The sequence below is a fragment of the Penicillium expansum genome (assembly GCF_000769745.1).
Source record: "Penicillium expansum strain MD-8 chromosome Unknown contig192, whole genome shotgun sequence".
Classification (NCBI taxonomy): Eukaryota; Fungi; Ascomycota; class Eurotiomycetes; order Eurotiales; family Aspergillaceae; genus Penicillium; species Penicillium expansum.
In genome coordinates, this window is record NW_015971404.1 from 157669 (window position 1) to 181389 (window position 23721).

The 23721-nt window shown below is 49.0% G+C and overlaps 10 protein-coding genes across 10 annotated transcripts; 6 read left to right on the forward strand and 4 right to left on the reverse strand.

Annotated features, from left to right (window-relative positions):
- Positions 1 to 62: 62 nt before the first annotated feature.
- PEX2_060460 (Nucleoside phosphorylase) lies at positions 63 to 4605 on the forward strand (the record flags this gene model as incomplete). The annotated part of the gene is made up of 4 exons (XM_016743319.1): positions 63 to 438; positions 521 to 1132; positions 1218 to 1438; positions 1504 to 4605. 4 exons carry the CDS (start codon positions 63 to 65, stop codon positions 4603 to 4605), a joined length of 4311 nt encoding a protein of 1436 aa, XP_016596041.1.
- Positions 4606 to 5139: 534 nt separating this feature from the next.
- On the reverse strand, positions 5140 to 7494 carry PEX2_060470 (coiled-coil domain-containing protein MAD1; the record flags this gene model as incomplete). Its single annotated transcript, XM_016743320.1, has 3 exons — positions 5140 to 7056; positions 7114 to 7265; positions 7332 to 7494. The coding sequence occupies 3 exons, from the start codon at positions 7492 to 7494 to the stop codon at positions 5140 to 5142; spliced, it is 2232 nt and encodes a 743-aa protein (XP_016596042.1).
- Positions 7495 to 7865: 371 nt separating this feature from the next.
- PEX2_060480 (uncharacterized protein) lies at positions 7866 to 8705 on the forward strand (the record flags this gene model as incomplete). Its single annotated transcript, XM_016743321.1, has 2 exons — positions 7866 to 8175; positions 8224 to 8705. 2 exons carry the CDS (start codon positions 7866 to 7868, stop codon positions 8703 to 8705), a joined length of 792 nt encoding a protein of 263 aa, XP_016596043.1.
- A 1032-nt stretch (positions 8706 to 9737) lies between these two features.
- Positions 9738 to 10729, forward strand: PEX2_060490 (uncharacterized protein; the record flags this gene model as incomplete). Its single annotated transcript, XM_016743322.1, has 2 exons — positions 9738 to 9938; positions 9998 to 10729. The coding sequence occupies 2 exons, from the start codon at positions 9738 to 9740 to the stop codon at positions 10727 to 10729; spliced, it is 933 nt and encodes a 310-aa protein (XP_016596044.1).
- Positions 10730 to 11384: 655 nt separating this feature from the next.
- Positions 11385 to 12047, reverse strand: PEX2_060500 (uncharacterized protein; the record flags this gene model as incomplete). Its single annotated transcript, XM_016743323.1, has 1 exon — positions 11385 to 12047. The coding sequence occupies one exon, from the start codon at positions 12045 to 12047 to the stop codon at positions 11385 to 11387; it is 663 nt and encodes a 220-aa protein (XP_016596045.1).
- A 994-nt stretch (positions 12048 to 13041) lies between these two features.
- Positions 13042 to 13432, reverse strand: PEX2_060510 (uncharacterized protein; the record flags this gene model as incomplete). Its single annotated transcript, XM_016743324.1, has 2 exons — positions 13042 to 13257; positions 13319 to 13432. The coding sequence occupies 2 exons, from the start codon at positions 13430 to 13432 to the stop codon at positions 13042 to 13044; spliced, it is 330 nt and encodes a 109-aa protein (XP_016596046.1).
- Positions 13433 to 14450: 1018 nt separating this feature from the next.
- PEX2_060520 (Ygr210 GTPase family protein) lies at positions 14451 to 16277 on the forward strand (the record flags this gene model as incomplete). Its single annotated transcript, XM_016743325.1, has 9 exons — positions 14451 to 14486; positions 14603 to 15026; positions 15085 to 15178; positions 15234 to 15265; positions 15322 to 15533; positions 15585 to 15790; positions 15844 to 16023; positions 16074 to 16194; positions 16251 to 16277. The coding sequence occupies 9 exons, from the start codon at positions 14451 to 14453 to the stop codon at positions 16275 to 16277; spliced, it is 1332 nt and encodes a 443-aa protein (XP_016596047.1).
- Positions 16278 to 16438: 161 nt separating this feature from the next.
- PEX2_060530 (uncharacterized protein) lies at positions 16439 to 16861 on the reverse strand (the record flags this gene model as incomplete). The annotated part of the gene is made up of 2 exons (XM_016743326.1): positions 16439 to 16450; positions 16508 to 16861. The coding sequence occupies 2 exons, from the start codon at positions 16859 to 16861 to the stop codon at positions 16439 to 16441; spliced, it is 366 nt and encodes a 121-aa protein (XP_016596048.1).
- Positions 16862 to 17106: 245 nt separating this feature from the next.
- PEX2_060540 (SET domain-containing protein) lies at positions 17107 to 18795 on the forward strand (the record flags this gene model as incomplete). Its single annotated transcript, XM_016743327.1, has 4 exons — positions 17107 to 17397; positions 17462 to 17988; positions 18053 to 18632; positions 18709 to 18795. The coding sequence occupies 4 exons, from the start codon at positions 17107 to 17109 to the stop codon at positions 18793 to 18795; spliced, it is 1485 nt and encodes a 494-aa protein (XP_016596049.1).
- A 1944-nt stretch (positions 18796 to 20739) lies between these two features.
- Positions 20740 to 23499, forward strand: facB (C6 transcription factor FacB/Cat8; the record flags this gene model as incomplete). Its single annotated transcript, XM_016743328.1, has 3 exons — positions 20740 to 21226; positions 21287 to 22236; positions 22294 to 23499. The coding sequence occupies 3 exons, from the start codon at positions 20740 to 20742 to the stop codon at positions 23497 to 23499; spliced, it is 2643 nt and encodes an 880-aa protein (XP_016596050.1).
- Positions 23500 to 23721: the final 222 nt, after the last annotated feature.

Consider the following 23721-nt stretch of genomic DNA (forward strand, 5'->3'; position numbering starts at 1 on the left):
ATATGCGTCTTCAGTACCGATCCATCCCAATGCCCTCCAGATAGATTTGATACCCAGACAAAATGGCCTCTACAACACGACTGAAGCTCAAGCGTGAGGATTACACGGTGGCATGGGTTTGCATCTTACACATTGAGCTCGTGGCAGCCATGGCTATGCTGGATGACTCCCATCAACCCCTCCCTACTCCCAAGGACCAAAACTCATACAATCTCGGTCGCGTGGGGGAGCATAACGTTGTTATCGTGAAGGCAACCGCCCCAGGGAAGGCTGAGGCTGCAACTGTGGCCACTAACCTCGTCCGGTCCTTCCCAGAGGTCCGCTTTTCACTCGTCGTGGGCATCGGCGGGGGTACGAGAGATGCACCCAACCCGTACGGGGGAACAGATGATATAAGGCTGGGTGATGTGGTCGTCAGTGAGCCTAAAGGGAATTATGGTATGTAAGACATGCAAGCACCACGCATCGATTCCCATGCTACCTTGCTGTAAATCTAATGGGATGTGAATACCGTTTCTAGGGGGGGTCTTTCAGTACAACCTGAGCCGCGAACACGATGGGGGTTACTATATGGGACCGCATCTGAACAGGCCTCCGCCGGTCTTGGTTTCCGCGACGGGGAACCTCAGAGGCAATCACGCACTGGGACAAGGGAGTATGCAAACGTTCATCGATGAGGGTATAGCTAAGCTCCAAGGGGTCGGGAACTCCCATTTCCGCTTTCCCGGCCGAGAGCACGACCTTTTATTTCGTTCGGACTACAAACATCCAAAGGGGCCGACCTGTGACGAATGTGATCCTGGCCTGACAGTGACTCGAAGCGACCGCGAGCTCCTCTCGGTTCATTACGGTCTTGTTGCCTCTGCCGATGTGGTGATGAAATCAGCCCATGTGCGAGACCGGATGCGTCAGGACCAGAATGTGATTTGCTTCCAAATGGAGGCTGCCGGGCTCATGAACAATTCTCCGTGTATTACCATCCGCGGCATCTCGGACTATGCCGACAGTCATAAGAATGATCGGTGGCAGCCCTACGCTGCGATCACGGCAGCGGGATATGCGAAGGATCTCCTGAGGATCATCCAGCCAGAGGAAGTGGTTGGGACAGAGTTGGCAGCTATATTTGTTGATCGTATGTAAATTACCCACCTACCTCCCAAGAGAAAATACATTCCGATCATCCTGAAACTGACTGTATCCCCCTTCGGTCACTTCAGTAAAGCAAGATATCACACAGATCAAGGCCGCGAATGAGACTACCTATCGGAACAAGATTTTAGACTGGATTACCCCCATTCATTTCCACAAACGGCAGGTGGATCTGTGGCAGGACTGTGTCCCAACCGGAAAATGGCTGCTCGACTCGGAGCAGTTCAAATATTGGGTTGATGGGGCTCGCCAGCGACTTCGCTGCTATGGACTGACCGGCACCGGCAAGGTAAGTAATAACCCTAAAAACCTGTAAAAGGTGTGTATCGACGCCCGTCTGACATCGTGGACAAGACCCATCTCTGTGCTATTATAGTGGACCATTTGCAAAAAATGTTTCCGTTGCGTCCTGTCCTTTACATATATCTAGACGACAATCGACAAGCCGAACAAACTCCTGAAAAGTTAATGGGCAGCCTTCTTAGGCAGCTAATTCAGTTTGACACATCGTGCGAGATCCCCCAGTTAATCCAGGATCATTACGGCCGCTATGGTATAGAACAGTCGCCGAGTACCATGATCCAGCGTGAGGCTTTTGAAACCCTGCTCGAAAGATACAAGCGAACATACCTTATCGTTGACGGCATGGGAGACTGTGGTAAGGCTGTGCGTGAGGTTGTCCGAAATTACCCCATGGACCTCGTGGAGAGAGGTCAAAAGATAAGTCTCCTTACCACATCCCTAGGCTACACCGAAAGGGAAAATATGATAGAGTGCAACCTCTGCAAATCGCGGAACCCTGCCATATACTTCAGCTGTGGCTGCGATAACGACGGATTTGATGTGTGCTGGGGTTGTCGACAAAAAGGATTGAGATGCCCCAAAAGCCATGAGGGGGTAGTGCAATACGACGACGACGTCGAAGTCCGAGCTCAACCTGAAGAGCTCAAGGAGTATTGTCGTCACCGGCTGCAGTCGGAAATCTCGGTCCCCGAAGCATTGAAGGAGCTAACGGACAAACGAATGAATCCGGCTCCGGCCTTCATCGCGTCCAGCAATGCCCGGTACATAAGTAACAAGCCCGACCTGCTGGACACTATTGCCAGGCAGATTGCACAAAATGCATCGGGGAACTTCCTGGTGGCCAGGTGCTGTATGGAAGATTTCCTGGCAACCAACATCGCGGTGGCGACGGATCAGGACCTGCTTGACCAGATACAAGTCATTCCCCACGACTCTTTAGTGCAGCATGTTAAACGGAAACTGGAAAGAGTCGAGTACCACCAGTCGACGGGTCGTACAAAGCGACTAGGCCCGGAAACGCTGCGCTTTGTCTATTCAGCACGCCGCTGCCTGACCCTGAAGATGCTCACGCATGCACTGGCCTTGCAAAGTAACACGGGTCAGATCAGGCCATCTAACCTGGACAAGAGAGTGCCTATATTGGAGGCATGCAAAGGACTTATCTCGATCGATAGAGCTGAAGAGGAAGAGTCATGGGTTTCGTTTTTCCACATTTCCATATCGAAAGTTCTGGCCAGGCTGGATCATGAGATGTTGAACGACGCGCATACTGTAATGGCCCGCAGTTGCCTAAAATACCTTAAGCACCCAGATGCTTTGGACCATTGTGAAAAGACCAAAGATTACCCATTTTTGCCCTATGCCTTGGAGTATTGGGGGGACCACGTCAGGATGGCCTATCCAAAGATCGATCATCCTGTTCAACGTGACGCATTCCAGTTTGTGCACAACACCCACTACATCAAGGCATGGGCTAGAATGGTGAAGAGGACAGGTTACACCATCTTGGTCCTCTGGATTCACGAGGATGCTCATGGCCTCCACATATGTGCTTGGTTTGGATTATCAGGGTTTATCAAGAGGCTGATCCATGAGGGCGATGATGTCAACATTCGTGATCGACGATATAGTAGGACCCCCTTGCGATACGCTTGCGTTCAGGGCCAGTTCGACGTGGTGCGCCAACTGCTAGATTTAGGGGCAGAACCCGAGGATGCCACACTCGTGGATGCTATGCTTGGTTCATCCGATGCAGATCACCCGCTCCCCGACAAAGAAGAAGATAATCGCTTTGAAATTGTACGGATGCTCTTGCAGAGGGAAAGAATAAATATAAACGCCAGGGTCGGAGGGCATGGCAAAACGGCTCTCATCCGCGCAGCAAAACGCCCCTATCTTTTAGGCGTCAAAGCACTATTGAGAGACAAATCAATAGATGTCGATGTACAGGACGCGAACGGGCGTACGGCCATTATGCAGGCCATACGTGCTTCTTCACTACAAAACACAATGACCTGCGACTCGCAAGACAGCTGCCATGAGATTGTAACATTACTTCTTGAGCGCAACGCCAACCCTAACATCATGGATAATGCCGGACAAAGCGCTTTAACGTTGGCAGTGAGGAACGGAATGGCGAACACTGTCGAAGCCCTGTTGCGATGCAGCCGGATAGAGTTGAATTTTCCCAACAAGCTTCTTCGCCTTGCGAGCGCAGAGACACACCCAAAGGTGATTTCCCTGTTACATGACAAACTATCAAAGAATCCCCGGTACAGTCTCAACTCACTGGATGAAGCTGGATGCACGCCCCTCCATCATGCATGCCAATCAGCCAGTTCCCTTGCTCGTGACACTATCGAGGCATTACTGGAGCGAGGTGCAGATCCAAATATTGCCAATAAGCAACGTCATACAGCTTCCATGCTGTTGTTTGCCCTTCAGGACAAAAATGTTGCAAACTCCCTAGCTAATCGATACCCCGGGCTAAACAAATTTGCCCCCTCGGTTGCAGCCGAGATTATCAAAGACTTGCCCGCCTTGGTTCTCGCAAAACATCAGCGCTGGGATCTAATCCAGGATGCTATCACCAGCAAGCGAGCAACCCTCAAAGTACGCGACCTGGTTGACGGGCGTTCCATCTTGCATGAGGTCGTATTGGAAAATAAAACCAAGCTGGTGGACATGATATTGTCTGCCAGAGTCCTCGACCCAAACTGTCTCGATCTCTACGGGCGGACACCACTGCACCTATCGAACAGCAGCGATACTGCCAAGGTACTAGTCCACCATGGCTGTGATATCCGCCGCGTGGACCTCTCTGGAGATACTGCGCTAGCCAGTGCTCTCCGAAGAAGTGTCTCTGACGTTGCAGATTACCTTGTCGATGCCGGTGCAACTGCAACAAACAATCACCATGAAATCCAACATCTCCTAGCCATGGCCGCAAAGATTGGAGCTTCTAAAGCATTTGAGGCTCTGCTCAACCCTCAATCGGGTGTTCCAGATCAGCAAGGGTCGCTGGCACTCCGCAGGGGGTTTCATGACTGGTTCTGGATCAGATCCACTCATTTCAAGCACATCCGCTCGCCGCTCTTCGTGTGGTTTATTTTGGCTGCGTGTCTAATTACTGTGACGACTGGTCTGCTGTAATTGATTTCCATTCTAAAATTTATCTCTACATATCAATTCATACTGTTTACCTTCCCAGACAGCAACGTCTACATCACCCAAAGAAGAGCTCGAGGTTTTGTATATGGTACATTCACCATCTAGGGGTTTAGGGAGCAGGAAATAATAAACTGCTTTTGTTCCAGTAAACCTCTATATTGCCATGCTCGGTTATTACTCCATGATCAAAAAGCAGAAAGGGAGAGGTTTTGAGTGCCAAACATCACCCCATACATGTAAGATAATTTCAGGATTTGAAGGTTTTTCTAGGGATGTGAGAGATGGGAGGATAGAGTACCATGGTGGATTGTCTGCAAGGCCCTCATTGATACAAGGAAAGAGTGGGTAAGATATAGGTATGCAGTGTTGATTTAATTACTGCATAAACAAACAGCGGGTCATCACTGACAAGAACACACAACATAGCACAAATCAACATGTGCCGGGGAATCACAAAAATACAGATATGGAAAAGTTAAGAAAAAGCCTTGACGAATATGATACTGATCCGACATATCACATCCTAGCAGCGCGGGTGGTCTTATCATAGAAGTCCAAGGTCATGGCTGCCAGGAAACATGGAATATCCTTTCTTTCTTCGACCCAGAATTTGATGAGAGGTTTAAGCTCCATGGCAAACAGACTGTTCGGTCCACCCGATATCTTCATGGTGCCGTTCTCGCCATCGAAGACGATGGAGTTTTCTTCACCGTTGCCCATGCTGCCGGGACCAGAGTCAGAAGGTGCATCGCAGTCACCGTGCCGGTATGCAGAGGAGAGGTGGAACATAGAAGTTACACGCACTCTGCCATTTGGTAAGAAATCAAGCTTGAAGCCGAGGAGAGAGGCTACGGCTTCCCGGAACTCAGAGGACTTCGCTGTCCAGATCTCCTTCAGTCGGCGCATACGCTTCTCTTTATCGGCGACGGTGCGCTCCATGTCTTGCATTTCGAGCTTGATGCTCTCTAGGGTGCTAACCGGGACAACTTTGACATCGGTATGGCCCCCGCGTAGCTGCGACATGAGGTCTTTGTTCGCAGACTGGAGAGTTGCAAGAGTAGTCATCTTAATTTGTTCGGTTTGAGCTGTTGGATTATCGCGCAGTTCAAGAACGCGTGTTCGTGACTTGGCCTTCAAAGACTTAATCTGCGACTTGGCCGCATCCAGTTCCCGGCGAGCGAGAGTCGTGGCCTGGTCTGATTTGGTGAGATGTTCCTGGAGCTTGCGGTTCTTGCGGCTGAGCACAGCGATACGCTCGCTTTCGGCTTCGCTATTGGTTGGAGACAGAGGTCGCTTGACGCCTCTTGTTTCTTCTTCTTTCGGTGCTTCCTGCTTAGAAAGCTCTTCGTGCACTTTGTGGAGCTCACTGCGGTATTCATCGACGAGTTGTTGCAGTTGGGTTATTTGCTCTGATTTTTGTCCATCAAACTGTGACTGATCTTCGTTCATTGTGGCCTCTTCCGCATCAAATGTCTTGAGTTGGGCCCGCAAGTATTCAACTTCCTTCACTGCAAGCGCACGCTGGCGCTCCAGTCGAGCTCGAAGCCGGCCCTCCGCGACACCCGGTCCTCCGGCAGAAGCGGCACTCGCAACGCGGAGTTTCTCCAACTCCTGTTGCAGAGTATTTTTATCACTTTCGAGGCTTTTGATAGCCTCATCCTTCTCAAGAAGTTGAGCATCAACAGTTCCCAGACGATCAAGGAGCGTAGCAACCTCAATTCGTCCTTGAACGACCGCCCTCACGATGGCATCTGGGGAGTCAAACTCTGCAGGCTGGTCATTTTCCTGCAACAGACTAACCCAAGATTGTCGTTCATCCTCCAAGATCTGCTTCTGGATTTGAACTGTATTGAGTTCGGCTTCAAAGCCCTTCATCAGCTGGAGCTGGTTCTCCACTGATCTTTTTTGTTCTTCAACGACTTCAACGTTCTTTGAGATTTTTCGAAGGTGACGCAGCTCCGTTGTTTGATCACGGGTTGCCGACTCCAATTCCCGAATATGGTTGACCTGCTCGGAAAGTTCTCTTTTTAAGACATTCAACGCTTCGGCATCGTTTCCCTCGGCCTTCAATCGAATATTCTCCGCTTCGAGCTCGGCGACCTCAGCTTCACGCTGGGACAATTTCTCTTGCGTTGATTCCTGCGATGTCCTGGCATTTTGAATATCGGTCTGGAATTCTTCGATCGTCTTTTGTAGGGAAGCGCGGACGGTCTCTAACTCATTGATCTGGTATTTAAATTGTCGTTCCTGGTCAGAAAGTCGGGCTTGAGTGTCGTCAAACTCTTCTTGCAAGTTCTGGTTCTCGTCTTGGAGCCCTCTAATCTTGCGCTCAAACGCAAGTTTGTCATTCAAAGTCTGGTCTTGGATCTGTTTCAATTCTTTCGCGAGTTCCTCGCTCTTGTGGGTGGCCCGGTTGCTCGAAGATTCGGCAGTCTGCAGCAAAAATTGTCAGGTTGAGCTCGTGTAAACGAGAATTTTGCAGCGACTCACCTGGGCCTTCCGGAAATCTGAATCCGCTTTCAGTTGCAAGTCGCGGGTTTCTTTTTCATGGCGAAGAGCCTCCAACTCGCGTTCCTGCTTGATATTCTCGAGCTCGTATTTGAGGGTACTCAATTGCACACGCAGTTCGTCTTTCTCTGTGTCTAAACAAACCAGTCAGTTTTCCGTCAAAGGCCTCTCGAGTTACTCTGAGCGCGGTATCATCTTACCATGAATGGGTTGATGGGACTGGGCTTGGGATTGTGTAAAACGGCCAGATTGTCGCAAAGCAGTCGATCGGCGCATGGTACTCCGTGCACTGGAGGGTGTCGAGGGTGAGCCGAATCCAGCAATAAGCTGGGAAGCCGGTCGGCTATTCTGGCTATTGTCCATCTATTAGGAGCCAGGAGAGGTTAGTTGTTGCATTGAAAAATAATTTGGAGATACATCAAATCTCACGGTGAGTATAGGCTATTGTAAGCCCCACAGAAAAGCCTGTCTAATGAGGCATGAGGCAAGAAACACTGCGCAACTTGTCCTAGAGCTGTATCAAAGGGAAGATGGTTAAAGGCGGGCCGCCTTGTTTAGGATTATGTCAGCAGTGAACTGTACCCGAAAAGGGGTTAGCGCCGTTTTAAAAATTATTTCGATTTTGGCATCGAATTCTCAGTTCACCACCCTCACCCGTGACTCGTCTCCTTCCACCTCGGTCTCTCGTTCGATTTTACTCAATTTCTTCCGCTTAATACCCCACAATCGTCACCATGGGCAAGGACAAGGTCGAGAAGAAGGACCGCGCTGAGAAGAAGGAGAAGCGTGCGGAGAAGGACGGTGTGCACAAGGTCAAGAAGGAGAAGAAAGAGAAGAAGGATAAGACTGCTCTTGTCGATGCAGTAGAGAAGGAGATTGACTCTGAGGCCATGGAGGGTCTCGAGCAGACCGGTGCTGTTGCTGTCAAGGGCGAGGGTGAGGTTGACGCCGCTGTCGACCGCCCCGTCGGCGCCCTCGTGCCGTTCGCCAACCCATTGGTTGAGGACAAGCAGGCCAAGAAGGTCCTGAAGAGCGTCAAGAAGGGTACGTTCATTGTCTTTTTGAAATTTTACTTCACTATTCCACTATCAGTGCGCATGGTCGATTTTCATCGGATCTTCGGATCACCCATGTCTACTGATCGCATGGTTGCGCAACTTTTTTTTCTTATCTCCAGAACATCCATGCTGACATTCCCTCTTCTAGCTGCCGTCAACAAGTCTCTCAAGCGTGGTGTCAAGGAGGTCGTTAAGGCTCTCCGCAAGTCTCCCATCCCCGCCGCCAACGCTGCCATTGGTGTCCCCAGCGGTGTTGTCGTTCTCGCTGCCGATATCTCCCCCATGGACGTTATCTCCCACATTCCCGTCCTGTGCGAGGACCACGGCATTCCCTACGTCTTCGTCACCTCCCGCGCTGAGCTCGGTGCTTCCGCTGCCACTAAGCGCCCTACCAGTGTGGTCATGGTTACCCCCAAGGCTGCCAAGGGCAAGAAGGAGGATGATGAGGAGTTCACCAAGGTGTTCGAGGAGCTTGCTGGCTTGACCCAGAAGGAGCTCAAGAAGCTGACAGTCTAAAAATGTTCTCGACTTGTCTCTTTTACCTTTTGTTATTTGCTCTTCCCACGCTGTTCACTGCGAGTGGGTTCTCTGGTTGTACAGGTTTCTGATACCGTCTGTTCGGATGGTGCATGTCTTATGGGGTCCGGCCTATGGGTATCTTTCTATATTTGCTCTTTTGTTCCAACTCGGCGTTATTTCAATGGTGTACGAAAAAGGCAAGAATTCCAATGAGATATCACCAACCTCATAGACTGTCGGTTCTGAGTAAGGTCTCGGTTAATTCTAATGGACATCCCATGCAAATCTAAGTCATCGCACTGCCCCACAGGCAGTGTGACACTTGCATACATAGACCACGTTATGTCTGATTGATGTATAAGTTGATATTCTCGACAAGTCTGACGGTATAATTAGTTCCCTTGTCCGAGAGAACAACGGGTCCTCGAGCCCCTCTAATATTCGATAGTACCCTCGGTCCAAGGAAGTCAACCTTAAATGCTCTCAAATGTAATCAGTCACGACGTAGCGAAATCAAGAATTGTAGATAGTAGGTGGGGTCAACACGATGGATTTATTACACATAGTGTGAAGAGCCAACCCCTGGGCAATTAGCCTTGCATCGTAAGATAAACTATTCCCATGGCGTTCTGAGTTCACGCCGATCAATATGATCAATCCCCACCTCCCTTGACTTTGATGCCAAACAAGGGATGAAGTGCATACCCCAAGCTCAGCAGATATCAATCTAAATCAATCACCATGCATAGCGCCCTAGATAAATCCCATCCTAAGCCCACAGATATTTTAGCGCTAGCCTAGATCCAGCAACAGATTTAGTAATAGCCACCGAATCTGGGAATGGGGGGGTTCCACTGTCCTACCCAGCTTATTCCTTGTGTCAAGGCACGGCGGCGGCCCTTGCGGTTGATCTCCTGTCCCTGAAAAATGATATAAGGAACTGCATGTCCTCGTTCTGCATCGGGCAATTCATTCTTTCTGCATAAACTGGCCTATCATTTAGCCAATTAACTCTTTATATACCTGACAATGCACATCACTCGGTCTTCCATTTTCACACTAGCCCTCATTTTGGGCGTTACTCAATCAACTACATCCCATCCAATCCGAATCAGCAAATGGGTCAAGACAGAACAATACCCAGATCCAGATGCTGGTGGAATATGGAAAGTCTTTGAGAAAGAAGGATATGATCTATTACCAGACCCACCACACGTCAAATACAACGGGGTTAGTGCCAACCTACTATGTATATTGTCGACTCGATGACTTACCTATATCCACTACAGAACACAGCATGGCCAACCAACCAAAACGACAATCCAACAGAGCAAGACACACCAAATGACCACTATACAACAGGAACCTCCGAGTTGGGGAAACCAACGGTCTCAATTCTGATCCCAGCATCCCCAGAAATACCCGAGCAAATACACACGCCCTACATCCAACAAACAGAACAGAAGCAGGAACACCACTCCTCAGAAGACAAGAAGAGCTCAATCAATGCTACTCAGAGGCAAGGCCAGTACAACGAGATTCTCCAATACCTACGCACAAAGAACGCCCTAAACAATGAACACAAACACACCACGCCTGCATCTTTCTCCCACTCCTCATTGGGACATTCACCCTCTTTCTTTGCATCCCGCTTCTCCTTCACGACTTTAAAATCAAAAGCCATGGCGTTCCCACATTATGACCCTCCAGGGGTCTTTACCACGGTTATTATTCTCCTAATGGTGGTTTGGATTGCTATTCTCACCATCGGCTTGCTTGAACTGGGAAATTACCTTTGGAGACGGAGGGAAGGGGCGTTAGCTAGAGAGGGTGCTCAGGATGGGGATGTGGGCTTGGATGAAACATTGAAGGTGCCATTGAGAATAGTCATTGCTCCTCTAGAAAGCACCCAGCCACGCGCCGTGGGAGAACATGGCTATGAGTTCCTAGAATCTGTTTCTAGTGACTTTGAGTCCGATTCGGGCTCGGAATCCGATGAGGATGATTATCGCATCTTTTGATGTCGATTTATATTCTGATTTGTACATTCGTTGACCGATTAATAATTAATTTCTTCTGTGATCCATTGACAATGGTGTCAGATGTTTATTCTTGACTCCTACCTGGATACTAGGCTAGGAAAGGTTATAATGCCACCCCTACGGCAGATTTGAGAGTCCATCACGCCAACCCCCACATAATTTAGCCACGCCATTTTTGCCTTGTTGCTCTTATTTAGTTTGTATTATTAGAATATGGCGAAAAGAGGGCTTAAAAGTGTGCTTGAAAGAGGGAGGTTTACTAGTGTACGGCGTAAATTAGGTCCGATATTCGAATATAACATATATCTTTGTTGTTACTTATTATTTTACTTCTTCTAGATGTGACCTTGCTGAAGTTGCAGCTTAAAGTCGTATTATCTAGCACTTATATGCCGGTAAGGACCAGGTTGGCGCGATGGACTCCAAAACCTGCCGTCAACGTCGAAGAAAGTGAACCTAGCTAGAGATTGATACGGAATAAAAAGGTCAAAAGAATATAACGATCATGTTATCAGATGCTATTGTACATAAGCGTACGCAATCGTAAATCATAGCCCTTGCCCAGGCCGGGCCCAACCAAAGCACGCTCACTCTCGCAATAAAAGGATGAGACACATTGGGCCAAATTCCAGACTTAAGCGCGCTGGTCACTCTCCAAGTGCTCATATACAGTATGAGTATCCATACCCTTCTGATGGGTACGGGCAGACTCATTGGCAGAGTGGGCATTGCTGTGCTGGAACTGGCTGATAGCGTCACGGCCAGGATCCTGGCTGGAGCCGATCTCCGACTTGAAGCTAACATTCTTAGCATCGTCGGAGGGGAGCCCACCCCCTTTGATTTCAGTCACGTCGTTGAACTGACTATCACCACCACTACCGCTGGCGGCAGAGTATTCGCCAGCCTTGATGCCCATCTCTTTCTTGGCCGCAGTTGAGCCACCGGCGTACCCAGAGTTGTCCATATGTGTGCCAGGGAAGTTGCCCTGGCCAACCACGCATTCGGGGTACTTCTGTTCCCCATGGCGGTCCTGGCGCTGAGCGCCGAATGGGGTGGAGGGAAGCTTGATGGAGGCGGAGGTGTTGGTGTTGGTTATCGTAGACTGATTTCCTGACATGCCCATTTCCTCAGCGCCACGGTTGCCAGAGAAGCCGCCACCTTGGCGGATAGACTCGGCGGCAAGTGAGTCATTGGTGATAGGGCCAGACGGCTCTTCGATACGCTGTTGTGTACGAGGATCGGTGGTGACCTTAGTACCACGGTTGCCGGAATTGATAGGGGTGCCTTGAATATCCATGATGATGTATGTGATGGAAACGCCGAAAGAGGTATATGTATTAAGGTAACTGAACAGATTTTTCGTAGAAGATAGATGGGGGATAATTGAGTGATGTATACCAGATGGCTGTGATGGCAGATCTATATAAGAAAGCAGTGAGTACCGTATGTTGAAAGTATGTGGTGCTCTCATGGAAACCGGTCGTATAGCAAAGAGCATTGATGTCATACATACGTTGACCAAGAATATTTACAAGTTATATTCAAGCTCAATCTTGTTGGCCAGTCACAGCCGCGTAGACTAGTTACGCTTGAGACACTCTGTTTGGTGGTTGGAGAAACCGATAGAATGGAGGGTGTGGAGCATAGGCTCCTGTCTGATGTATTCATGCTTCTAGAAAGCATCAAAAGGGGAATCCAGTGCGCCACATGCTTATCCAAGACTTCTCTGAATTCTATCTCCAAACCAAAAGTTGGCGTTGTTACAAGGAGGAGGCAATTGACGTCAGGTCTAGACCCCTGATGTGCAAACAGTGCAAAATACCTGTAACCCCTATGCGACATCCAGGGACTGTGTATGACCCTACATACATGTGTAGTTATCTCAAGTCTAGCATTTAATATCTTGTTTAAAGTGGGCTTGGAGACAAACTTATAATGAAGATGGCATATTTGTTCGTCATGATAGCGAAACTACTTCTGTATTCTTGTTGTCATATATATAGTTCTGACTTGGAACACATCGAGATTTTACTGATCCCAATAAAATCATAGCTACTCCTGAATCTGCACTATTCGATGGCTCTCAATGAAGCAAACGAGAAAGTGTTTAGTTTTTACGATTACAGGTTGAGATAATACAAATATAAACCAGCAAGAAATTTTGGAATCCATTTAGTCGCTCGTAATGACTTTGATAAAAATGACTAGCGTACTTATAATTGATCCTCATGACTATTACTCAGTTAACGAGTCGTAACATTAGAGCAAAGGCGATTTAGTCCCTCGCCACCCTAGAGTCCAAGTTCACTAGCACTATGGCCGACAGGTGCGCTCCCACGTAGGCCACTGTTATCAGGAGGGAACTCTAAACGCCCAGAGCCAATGCTAGTAATACGCTGGTCAAGGGAGTTCCAGTCACTGGCAACTGGAGGTTGAGCAGGCAGAGGCAGGTTGGCCTTGACCTTATCAATTTGTGCGGCCTTGTTGGTATTTTGATCGATGATAGACTAGAGAGAACATGTTGGATTATCTGTTTTCTGCTTAGGTATTGCATTGCAGGTAGCTTACCTTCATTCTAGAGACATTTGAGTTCGCTGGGGGGTTGCCACCATGCAATTGGGAAAGCTTGGACTCGGCCCTGCGAAGGTCCTGGATGGTGGTGTGGAAGGTAGCGTCAGTCATTTTGCGTCTTGTTGTGAATGCGGTGAAGTGTCAGAAGTGGCAGAGTATGTTTTTAAATCTGCAACATATGATCTCAAGCAAGGCAACCGAGGGTTTATATATCTACCATCTTCTTTGTCAATGGCAAGATGCTGTGACGTTTGCTGAAATGACGACATGGCATCCAGGGCCATGGATGTTCTTCCCACCAAACCCAGCTGGGGACTATTTCATCTTGGGAATTTGGCCTCCATTGAAAATTCCGGACTGTTTGGTCAACAGGAGAACACATAGCTGGATAGAACTCGGGGATTGGCGTCATAGCTGATGGACCACCTGAGGTGGCAAGCCTGTTTGTTCACTTGCTTCTATAACGTGTTATGCATGTCATCTATTTACCACTCGACGTCTGTTAAAGAGTTAATTGGTATCTTGAAGCTGAACAGCCGAGATAGCATAGACCGATTGGAGATACAATGCCCCCACTCCATCGATTTGTTCATGCACCTCTTAGTTGTTCCACCTCTTAGTTGTTCGGTCGGTTTCGACTACGATTGAGAACGTTCTGTGAAGCAATCCTGGAGGGTGCCTTCCTAAGCTTAATCCAAGCCTAGTGCATCACCCATATCATGTGATAGCATGGCAGGAGCCCATCCCAATGAAGTTTTGCAAGGGCCTGGGATTCAAGTACCGGTATCGCACCGGGGAGGTGGATATACAACGCTTGGCCATAGAATTTCGTGGTGAGTCAACGGACTAAACCTCCATTTTAGATCCTCAATTCATCATAGAATGTTCTCCAGGAGCGACAATAGACATATTGGATATTAATTAAAAGCTTCGAGGAGTTCAACAGTAGTCGGCGTCCTAAAGCGGCATAAAAGCGTGGGCCCATTGACAACACCGCCTTCCTTTTTGACAGGGCAGAAAATGTTTCTTATCGAAAGACAGTCAACTCCGAGGCCTGTGGAGACTTGGTGAATCTGGTCATTGTGTTATTCTGAGGATATTTTGCTGTTCGACACATCTATCCTGCAATATGCCTCGAGATCCGCTGATTGGACTGGTGGGCAAGGTATGTTGTTCCGCTCTATTGTTCCATCACCCCACTAACCGGAGATGCGAGGGGCATACAGCCGTCTAGTGGAAAATCTACGACATTGAACAGTCTGACTGATGCGACTTCGAAAGTCGGTAAGTGAACCCAAATTCAGTTATAATCGATTCGCAATCCTAATCAATTATGCTCTAAACAGGAAATTTCCCGTATGTGCGCCCCGATTGTTCTACACGAGCATCTCCACCTTATCGCAGTTCGTCGCGCAGGCCGTGTTGACACCCGACAGCTTCACAACCATTGACCCCCAGAGAGCCATCGGATACCTTCAAATTGACTGCCCATGTCAGCGACACAATGTTTCAGATCGGTGCCAGCCCAATTACGGAGGCTGCCACGAAGGCCGACGTTCCGTGCCGATTGAGTTGCTAGATGTCGCAGGTCTTGTGCCAGGTGCGCATCAGGGTCGCGGACTAGGTAACAAGTTCTTGGACGATTTGCGTCACGCCGATGCTCTTATTCATGTCGTGGATGTGAGCGGGACCACGGATGCTGAAGGTTAGTTGGGTGTTGCTGGGTTGAACACAACAAATCGGGTGTTGATGAATATCTATAGGAAAGGCTACTCGAGGATATGATCCATCAGTGGACATTGAGTGGTTGCGGTCAGAGATCGTGCGATGGGTGTTAGGAAACCTGATGGAGAGGTGGTACGTTTGCAAGCGCCAACAACTAAACAAGGGAGAAGTGCTGATCTATCCTTAGGGGTTCTATCAAGAGGCGACACCAGGCATTGAGTCAGTGAACTATCGCAACGCTATTTAAAATGGCACAAAACTGACTCTTAGCACAGAGGCAAACCCCATCGACACATTGCAGAAGCAGTTTGCCGGATATGGAAGTACCCATGCCACTGTTGCGCGATTTATGGATAAACTTGCCTTAAAAGAGCCATTGGAAGATTGGTCAAATGAGACGGTAGAGCTTGTTGTTAACGCTTTCATCGACGAGAAATTCCCCACGGTGTTCGCATTGAACAAGATCGACCACCCAGATGCAGACAAGGTGCGAGTGATCTGGCTCGTGACCCACATATTATGCTGACAGAAATTGCAGAACATCAGCAAGATTGCGAAAATGCAAGATCCCCAAAGCATTGTGCTTTGCTCCGCTATATCTGAAGTTTTCCTCCGAAAGCTAGCAAAGCAAGAGTATATTAAGTACGTCGAGGGCAGTGAGTTTGTCGATACTCGAGAAGATTTGATCGAGATGGGCGATCCAGATGGAGGAGGCCTCAAAGAGATGGACGAAAAATTGAAAACGTATGTTCAGTTCTCATAGGAGGGTCATAACCTTGCTAACGACTTCGCTTCAGTCGGGTTGAGAACATGAAAGACATGGTGCTGTATCGATTTGGATCTACCGGAGTCGTCCAATGTCTTTCCCGAGCGGCAGAGCTTCTAGGCCTCGTACCAGTGTTCCCGGTCCGGAACGTGGCGACATTCAACTCTGGCACTGGAACTGCCGTATTCCGCGATTGTGTTTTGGTCAATAAGTGAGTACTTCCTATTCCGAGGCTGACATACCTTGTCTAACATTCCACAGAAACAGCACTGTCGGTGATGTTGCCCGGAAGGTGATGGGTGATGTACCTATCAACTATGTCGAAGGAGTGGGTGGAACCCGAGTCTCCGAGGATGACATTGTGGGAGTTGGGAAAAACGATGTGAGTGCGCCCCGCTAAACTACAGAATACGGTCGATTGACTGATTACCATTGCAGATCCTATCGTTTAAGGTTGGTCGGTAGACCAGTCCGTTTATGTACAGTCTCTCCCATAATATGGCATTAGTAATGGAAATGTCTTATGACCTTGTTCTCTACTCCGATTCACTATTATTGCAAAAATTTTACGGCACCGACATTGGAATGTCGAGCTCGAAGAACGAAATAGAATACCGCAAGAAAATTCAACTCTGCTTCTACAAGATTGGGACGCAGTCAGCAGTATGAACTCCCGATCATGCATATAAACTGACCTTTGACCGCTCATCATTCATGCCAATGACCGGCTCTGGCGCTTTGGGGTGTTCCTCTTTAGCCTTCTTGCTATACTTGGTCCCGCCCCTCTCCGTCATTCCCTGTGACTTGGTGTCGTCTGCAAGACCCTGGTTTGTTTCCCTTTCCTTCAACCCGGAGGCTGCTTCCTTTGAATGTATATCCTCCGTATCGCCTCTTTTAGACCGCTTGCGTGTATGATCCTCCGCTGAACTCCCTTTCCAATCCTCGAAGATGGAGTAATCGCGGAATCCAAGTTGTGCACAGGGAACTGGCGGGTGAATAACGGATTGTAACGGTAGGATGACCCGCCAACGTTGTCGTGAAACAGACATTCTGCGCAGCTTTGGCGTAGCAGAAAAATTATAGTGATTGCGTATAGCGAATTGCGAGTAATTGTTAAAAATTGAACAGCTTGAGTGTTGGATTTTGGGTACTCGGTGCTATGACGTTCCCATGCTGCAATGCGATTTTGTCCAAAAAGGGTAAGGGCCGGTTCGACTGGGCTTATCGATAAGACAACGATCGTCATCGGCGCGACATTTTAAATGGACAACACCAACCTCCAACTCAATTCAAAATGAAACGCGAATACATCCCGATAGAATCCCTGCCAGCTTGGCAGCGGCTCAATGGGATCGTCTTCCAAGGTATTGCAGTCCATAAGATTGGATCTGATCAACATGGTGCAGACAAAGGCAGCGCCCTCATCGCGACAGAAGCCCAGACGAGCAGCGAGAACGATGCGAAACCTAAGATCCTCCTACGAATTCCCCCAGAATTAATTTTATCCCTGGAGACCGTCCATAATCATGCCAAAACAGACAGATATTTGCGCGATGTATTGGAGGCAATCGGCGACTTTGGGAGGGTATGGCTGCTCCTTCCCCCACATCTATCTATGTTACAATGGAAGAACCAACTAAGGTACACAGACAGCTAGAGGAGCAATCCTCATATTCCTGCTCATTCAACTATCCCATAGCAGCCCCGATATACAATCAGCACACGAGACCATCGGTATCTCCAACCCCTGGACCGAATACGTGAAGTTCCTGCCTCCATCGTTCCCTCTGCCTACCTTCTACACGGCCGAGGAACGAGAGCTCCTTCGGGGCACGTCGCTTGCAGAAGCCCTGGATGCGAAAGTTGCATCCCTTGAGCGGGAATTTGAGCAGCTCCGCCAGGCTACGGAGGGTATTGCGTGGTGCCAGCGAAGCTGGTGGGATGAGAAGACTGGTGCGTTGACAATTGTCGACTGGAAATATGTTGACGCTGCTTATCGGTCGCGCATGCTGGATCTACCCGGCAGGGGCCTGGCGATGGTACCTTGCATTGATATGGCTAATCATGTATCTGGTGATGGGGTCAAGGCGCTATACGATGAAGACTCGGAGGATAACGCCGTTCTTCAGTTACGATGGGGCAAGACTATCCAGCCTGGAGAAGAAGTGACCATTACGTGAGAACCATCCCTAGTGAGCATTGTTGTTGAGGAAGGACTTGACTGATACATGGCATGCCAGGTACGGAGATGAAAAGCCCGCGTCTGAGATGATATTTTCCTACGGATTCCTAGAAAGCGGCACAACGGAAGCACGGGAAATATTCCTCAATCTGGAGATTCCAGAGGATGACCCTCTCGGCCTCGCAAAGAAGATGTTCTGCCAGAACAGTTCGGGGATTCGAATTTCGGCCGTTGAGGGCTCCGATGAAGTAACATGGGAGAGTGGACTTGCGTGGATAGCATGCGTGAATGAAGAAGACGGGCTTCACTTTGGGATCGCACAGACAATTGACGGCGGCCGGGAGTTGGAAACGACCTGGAAAGGTGAAAAGATCCAATCAACCAGTCATCTACGCGACCTTCTCGCTATTGATCCCTTATGGGATATTTTCCAGCTGCGCGCTGCGGTGTTGCTTCTCGAACGGCTCGAGACTCAACTCGCTCTTCTCCAGGAGACTGAAGAGATTATCTCGAATATGCAAGAGGATAAAGCAGCTTTGGATTCCATGTTCCGACCTGGGATCTTCACCTCGATTGCCCACTTCCGGGTCTTGGAAGGGGAGCTGCTGGAGAGAGCCATCGAGGATTTGATAAAACAGGTAAGTGATCTGATGTGTCGAATGTCTCGAAGGGCCATCTCCTTTTTAAACCCCCACAACTGACCATGACCTGCAGCGAACAGAGTTACTGGCTTCTAGAACAGTGGCCGAGTATTTCAATGCACAGACAGGGGAGCCGGACGAACCCGAAGACTTTTCATGATGCAAAAATAGGGGCCCAAATATTGTTGATGGGTCTGATCAAGACCAGACTACAGACTAGAGAGCACAATAATCTCCACAGACACGTTGAAGCATCCGGAGCCTTCCTAAATATCCACCTAATGCCCAATTTCCTTGTTTGCCTAACAGGCTGCAGCAAGCCCAGTCCCCGCCAGATCATCTCAAAAAAGAAAGTTGCGAGCCCCACACCCCCGTAGTGCATCGAACTATTTCATGTGTAGGCGCTACTAGCGTTTAATCGTGACGAAAAGACAGGGAAATCACAGGTATGACGTTTATAGTCGAAAATCAAGGAGTCGTAAAAGGGGTTGATGAATATCGTGATCTACATGGTACGGAGTACAGGGTCTAGAGTTAACATGCGGGGAAGCCAGCTACAGGAACGCCATATCCACCGGGCTGGCCATAGACGCAGTGTATGGCTTCTCGTAAACGAGCTTCCCCGAGCTCACCGGTGACGTTAATGGGAGAGAGCATACCCAAGGTTTGTCTTTAGAAATGACCAATATTGAGGGATGCCTATATACATTTTAGTGGAGCGCAGGAACACCGTAGATCACGAATCCAACAGGCCGGAGCCTAGTGGGGCTATTAGCTCATAGCCATGGTTCGCTGATCTCTCGGCCAAAACTCGCTGAGCGGAATAAAACGGGATTTCCTGGACAATACCATAAATACGAGATGTTGTATTAATTCGATATTAAAAATTGAAACTATGTCCCGCGTCTTTGGTTGGGCTTTAATGAGAACTGCTAATCAATTCAGTTGATAGGTTCCAGGTGGAGCTAGTAATATAACTTACATGAATCCTTTGAAACTCTACGGAGTAGCGTTTGATGTTTCCCCGCAGCTGATCCTCCGTGAACGGTTCGCCACTAGTATAATGATGTGTATGTTGTATATTACTTCACTATGGAATTAAACCTTACGATCCTGGGGTTTTCTCGGGTTTCGTGATTAGAGTTGGTATTTGGATTTGATGTTGGTCAAGATGACTTCAGTGATGTCCCGAGTGGCCAAGGACCAAGGTGGTATTTCGTGTACAAAGTACATATGCACTAACCGGGGTGATCATTATTGCAAGGATCGCGGAGTGCTTTCGATTTTTTTAATGGAAAGTGAGACATATGCGGGCGTTATGTAACATGGGTAGCAGCCAATCATCAGAGTAGAATTTAATAGGAGGTCTCCTAGGGCAATTTGTGAAGGTAGACACGCCGCTGCACGCGCCGCTGCAGAACCGGCGCCGAGGGAGAAAGTCGGAGGCGGTTTAGAATGTCCAGTTACCGCAACCGGTTTGGATCCGAGTCCTGCACTCTAACATGTAAGAGGGAAAGTCTAGCTCAGTACTCAATACGGAGTACATGTATTCTGAAAGGGGCGTTACTTTTCCATTGAAGCCAACCCACATTCCCATCTTACTTTGTAGACACTTCCACATCAGCCAAAGGGTTGTGGAATGCGGAGTGCGGGGACCGGGAAGATCGGAGCCAACCGCCAAACAGAAGATATGTTGACTGCAGGAAGAATCCGGGGCGAGTTTACGCGGTTTACGGGGTATCGCCTCTCAAAATAGTCAAAATAACGGGCCCAATAACGAATCAAGGGTATAATAATCGGAGCAGGTACGCAATCGATACCAATTACCACCGATACAACGACGAGTTTATTGGCGCTAGAGGAAGGTCAGCAGTCTCCACTTTCAACTGACTCAGCATTGGCGTGACCCCATCTTCCCGAGGTCGCCCCCCCCATGTTTTTAGCCTTCTTTCTGCATACAACATACTTGTCTTATTCACGGTGATTCTTCGGTTGCATTGTCTCGATATCAAGATTTCTAAACGGAGTGTTGTGCTTACACTTCTGGCGCCTTTCAAATACAACCAACTCAACCCCGGCGGCCCGTGTGCCCCTTCTGCACAACATGCCTGGTATATTGCCTATGAAAGTGATCAAGGTCGGTGGAACTGGCACAACGAGCCGTATTGCCCAAGCCTGTGACCGATGCCGAAGTAAGAAAATCCGCTGCGACGGTGTTCGACCTTGCTGCTCGCAATGCGCCAACGTGGGCTTCGAGTGCCGCACCAGCGACAAACTAAGCCGCCGCGCCTTCCCACGTGGATATACCGAGTCGCTAGAAGAACGAGTCAGGAGTTTAGAAACCGAAGTCAAAGATCTAAAGGACCTGTTAGACGAGAAGGATGAGAAGATCGATGTCTTGTCCCGGATACATTCGTTTTCGCCGCCGCAACGAGCCCCTTCCGCGCGGTCTCCCTCTGCTTCTGCGACAGTTAAATCGAGCGCTTCGGATTCATCGGAGGGCATGTTCCATGTAGAGAGATCGATGACCCGACCATCCCAAAAGTCGCTGAACCCTTTCATTGGATTTTCTAGCACCCAGGGCTTTGCTGGTATGTTATACGTTTCCCGTTTCCCTTCTGCGAATGAAAACAATCAGCTTACATGCGCAGATGTCTTTACCAACAAGCTTGTCAGTGAGGGTAAATCAGCAGCAAAGGTTCCCACAGGCGCGCTCACTGCCTTGTCTACCTCGGTAGTCCAGGGTACCCCTAACCAGGCTGTGAAAACGCCACCCCGCTTAGTGTCGGACCAGTTGATCAACATCTTCTTCCAAGAATGGGCACCACTGTACCCTGTGGTACATCGTCCGACCATTCTGAAAGCTTATGAGCAGTATCTCAACAATGCCGAAACTCTCCAGCGTAATCCGCATGTGATGGCGCAGTTGAACCTGATTTTTGGTATTGCTGCTCTTTCATCAATGTCACGAACCAACCAAGACCCGACTTTCTTCGAAGAGAACTGGTCGGCTACCCTTGATTCGTTCTCGAGTGAAACTTCAGTTTCCAGCCTGCAGTGCTTTGTTCTTGGTCAAATCTACTGCATGACCAAAGGCGACTACCGCACTTTGCTTCGCTACCGTGCCCTTGGTGTGGATATTTGCCATCAGCTAGGCATGCACGAAAACCAAGAAAGCTCAGGCAACCCGCTCGAGGACGAGACTCGTAAGAAGGTTTTCTGGTCGCAATATGTTCTTGACCGATTCTGCTCGGCGCTTACTGGACTGCCCGTTCTTTTGCGCGAAGAGGATATCGAGACTCAGTATCCGGTTGACGTGGACGATGAGAATGTCACAGAAACAGGGTTTTTGCCGACTCTTCCTGGCGAATCAACTCGTATTTCCAGTGCCCTCGCTCTCTTCGGAGCCGCAAGGATATTGAACAAGGCTTTGGACGATCTGTTCCCTTCAAAATCTGGTTACGATGTGTGTGTTTCGAAGATGCGCTCAGTGACAGGGAAATTGGAAGAGTGGCTTCATACACTACCGCCACATCTTCGTCTCGAGTTCAGTCAGGACAAGCCTAGCACGAACGTCACGAGTAGTCGGTCGCCGCTCCTGGTAAGTCCCAGAATAGATAGATTAATGTTTTACAACCAGATACTGACCATGTCATAGTCACTTGTGTACTATTTCATTCGATCTTTGATACATCGCCCGGCTGTCTGCTACGCTGACGAGAACCTTCGCTCTCCGTCTGTTCTGGCGCTGTCCGATTCAGCAAAGCATATCATTCAAATTCTTGAACTTCTCGATGAACGACGTTTGTGTCTGTCTGTCTGTATCAACAGGAAAGAACTCATATTCTTTTCCGGACTTGGACTCCTATGGCAAATGCTTGATGTCAAAAACGATAGCAAACTGGCCAAAGATAGCCAGAAGCTACTTGGAACCGCCATGCAATACCTCCAATCAGAGTCGAGCGCGGCGGCTGCTGAGTTCGGCATACTGTCCAACACTCTGGTTTCTCTGGGTAGCGGAAGACGCGCATCGACGGGCAAACAACAACCTCAGGAGATGGTGGCGCCAACACAAAAGCCGAGCAAATCTCCCAAGAAGCACCTGCAGGCTTTAAAGTCGCGCCTTATCGCCTGCTCCACCCGTGATAAGCAGCCTCCAACCCAGCCCTCTCCACAATCCTCTCGCCGAAACACCATCTCCGGAGCCACACCCCCACTTATTCCCCAGTCGCTACGCTCCCCTAGTTGGAGCAGCCTGCCCCTCGCTCAACATGACCAGCTCCCCGCCCCGCTCTACCTTAACGATAAAGGCCACTCTCCCTTAGACCTAGCCTCAGACCCCCGCTTAACCGCATCCTTGGGCTACGACCACCAACGCTCCATGTCCTGCTCTACACCCTCAGACCCCACAGCTGGCGCCATCACAATGGCCGATTGGGAATATGTGTTGAGCGACATGGACCGGGGGTACTCCAACATCTTCACAGGCATCTACGGCGGCAAAGAATGCGGCGAAGACCCGGGCCCGTTCGCCTCCATCGCAGCAGAATACAACCGCAAATCCAACGACTCCTCTCTAGCTCATCACCCACAGAGTGAGATGCATGGCCTCTCACCTGAAGCGTGGTCTGCTAGTAGTGGCGACTTCGTACATAAGCAAGAACATACCGCGCGGAGTGTTTTGAGCTACTCGAGCGAGAGTATGGGGAGTACCGAGGAGTCTCTAGCGCCCTATGCCGATGCTAAGGTCTTCCCTGAGGATATCAATACCATCGATCCCTTCCATACTTTTGCTATGCATGGTGAAGATGAGGTCGATGAGTTTTCTCTGGTCAATGGATGGGACCGACGCCTGGCCGTCTGATTGATTACGTAGCGCTGAGTGTCTTTTTCTGGGAAGAATTTGGGGTTTGGAATGGCTTTCAGCTTTTCTGTTCTTTTTTCATGATACCTATGGATGGGGGCGCTTATCTTATCTTTGACTTTTATCTGCTACTTCCTCTATCTGTTCTTTATCTTCTCTTATGCTTGGAAGCACATTTTTGTCTGCCGAGGCTGGTATGCCTGGTATATATCATAGGTTCTT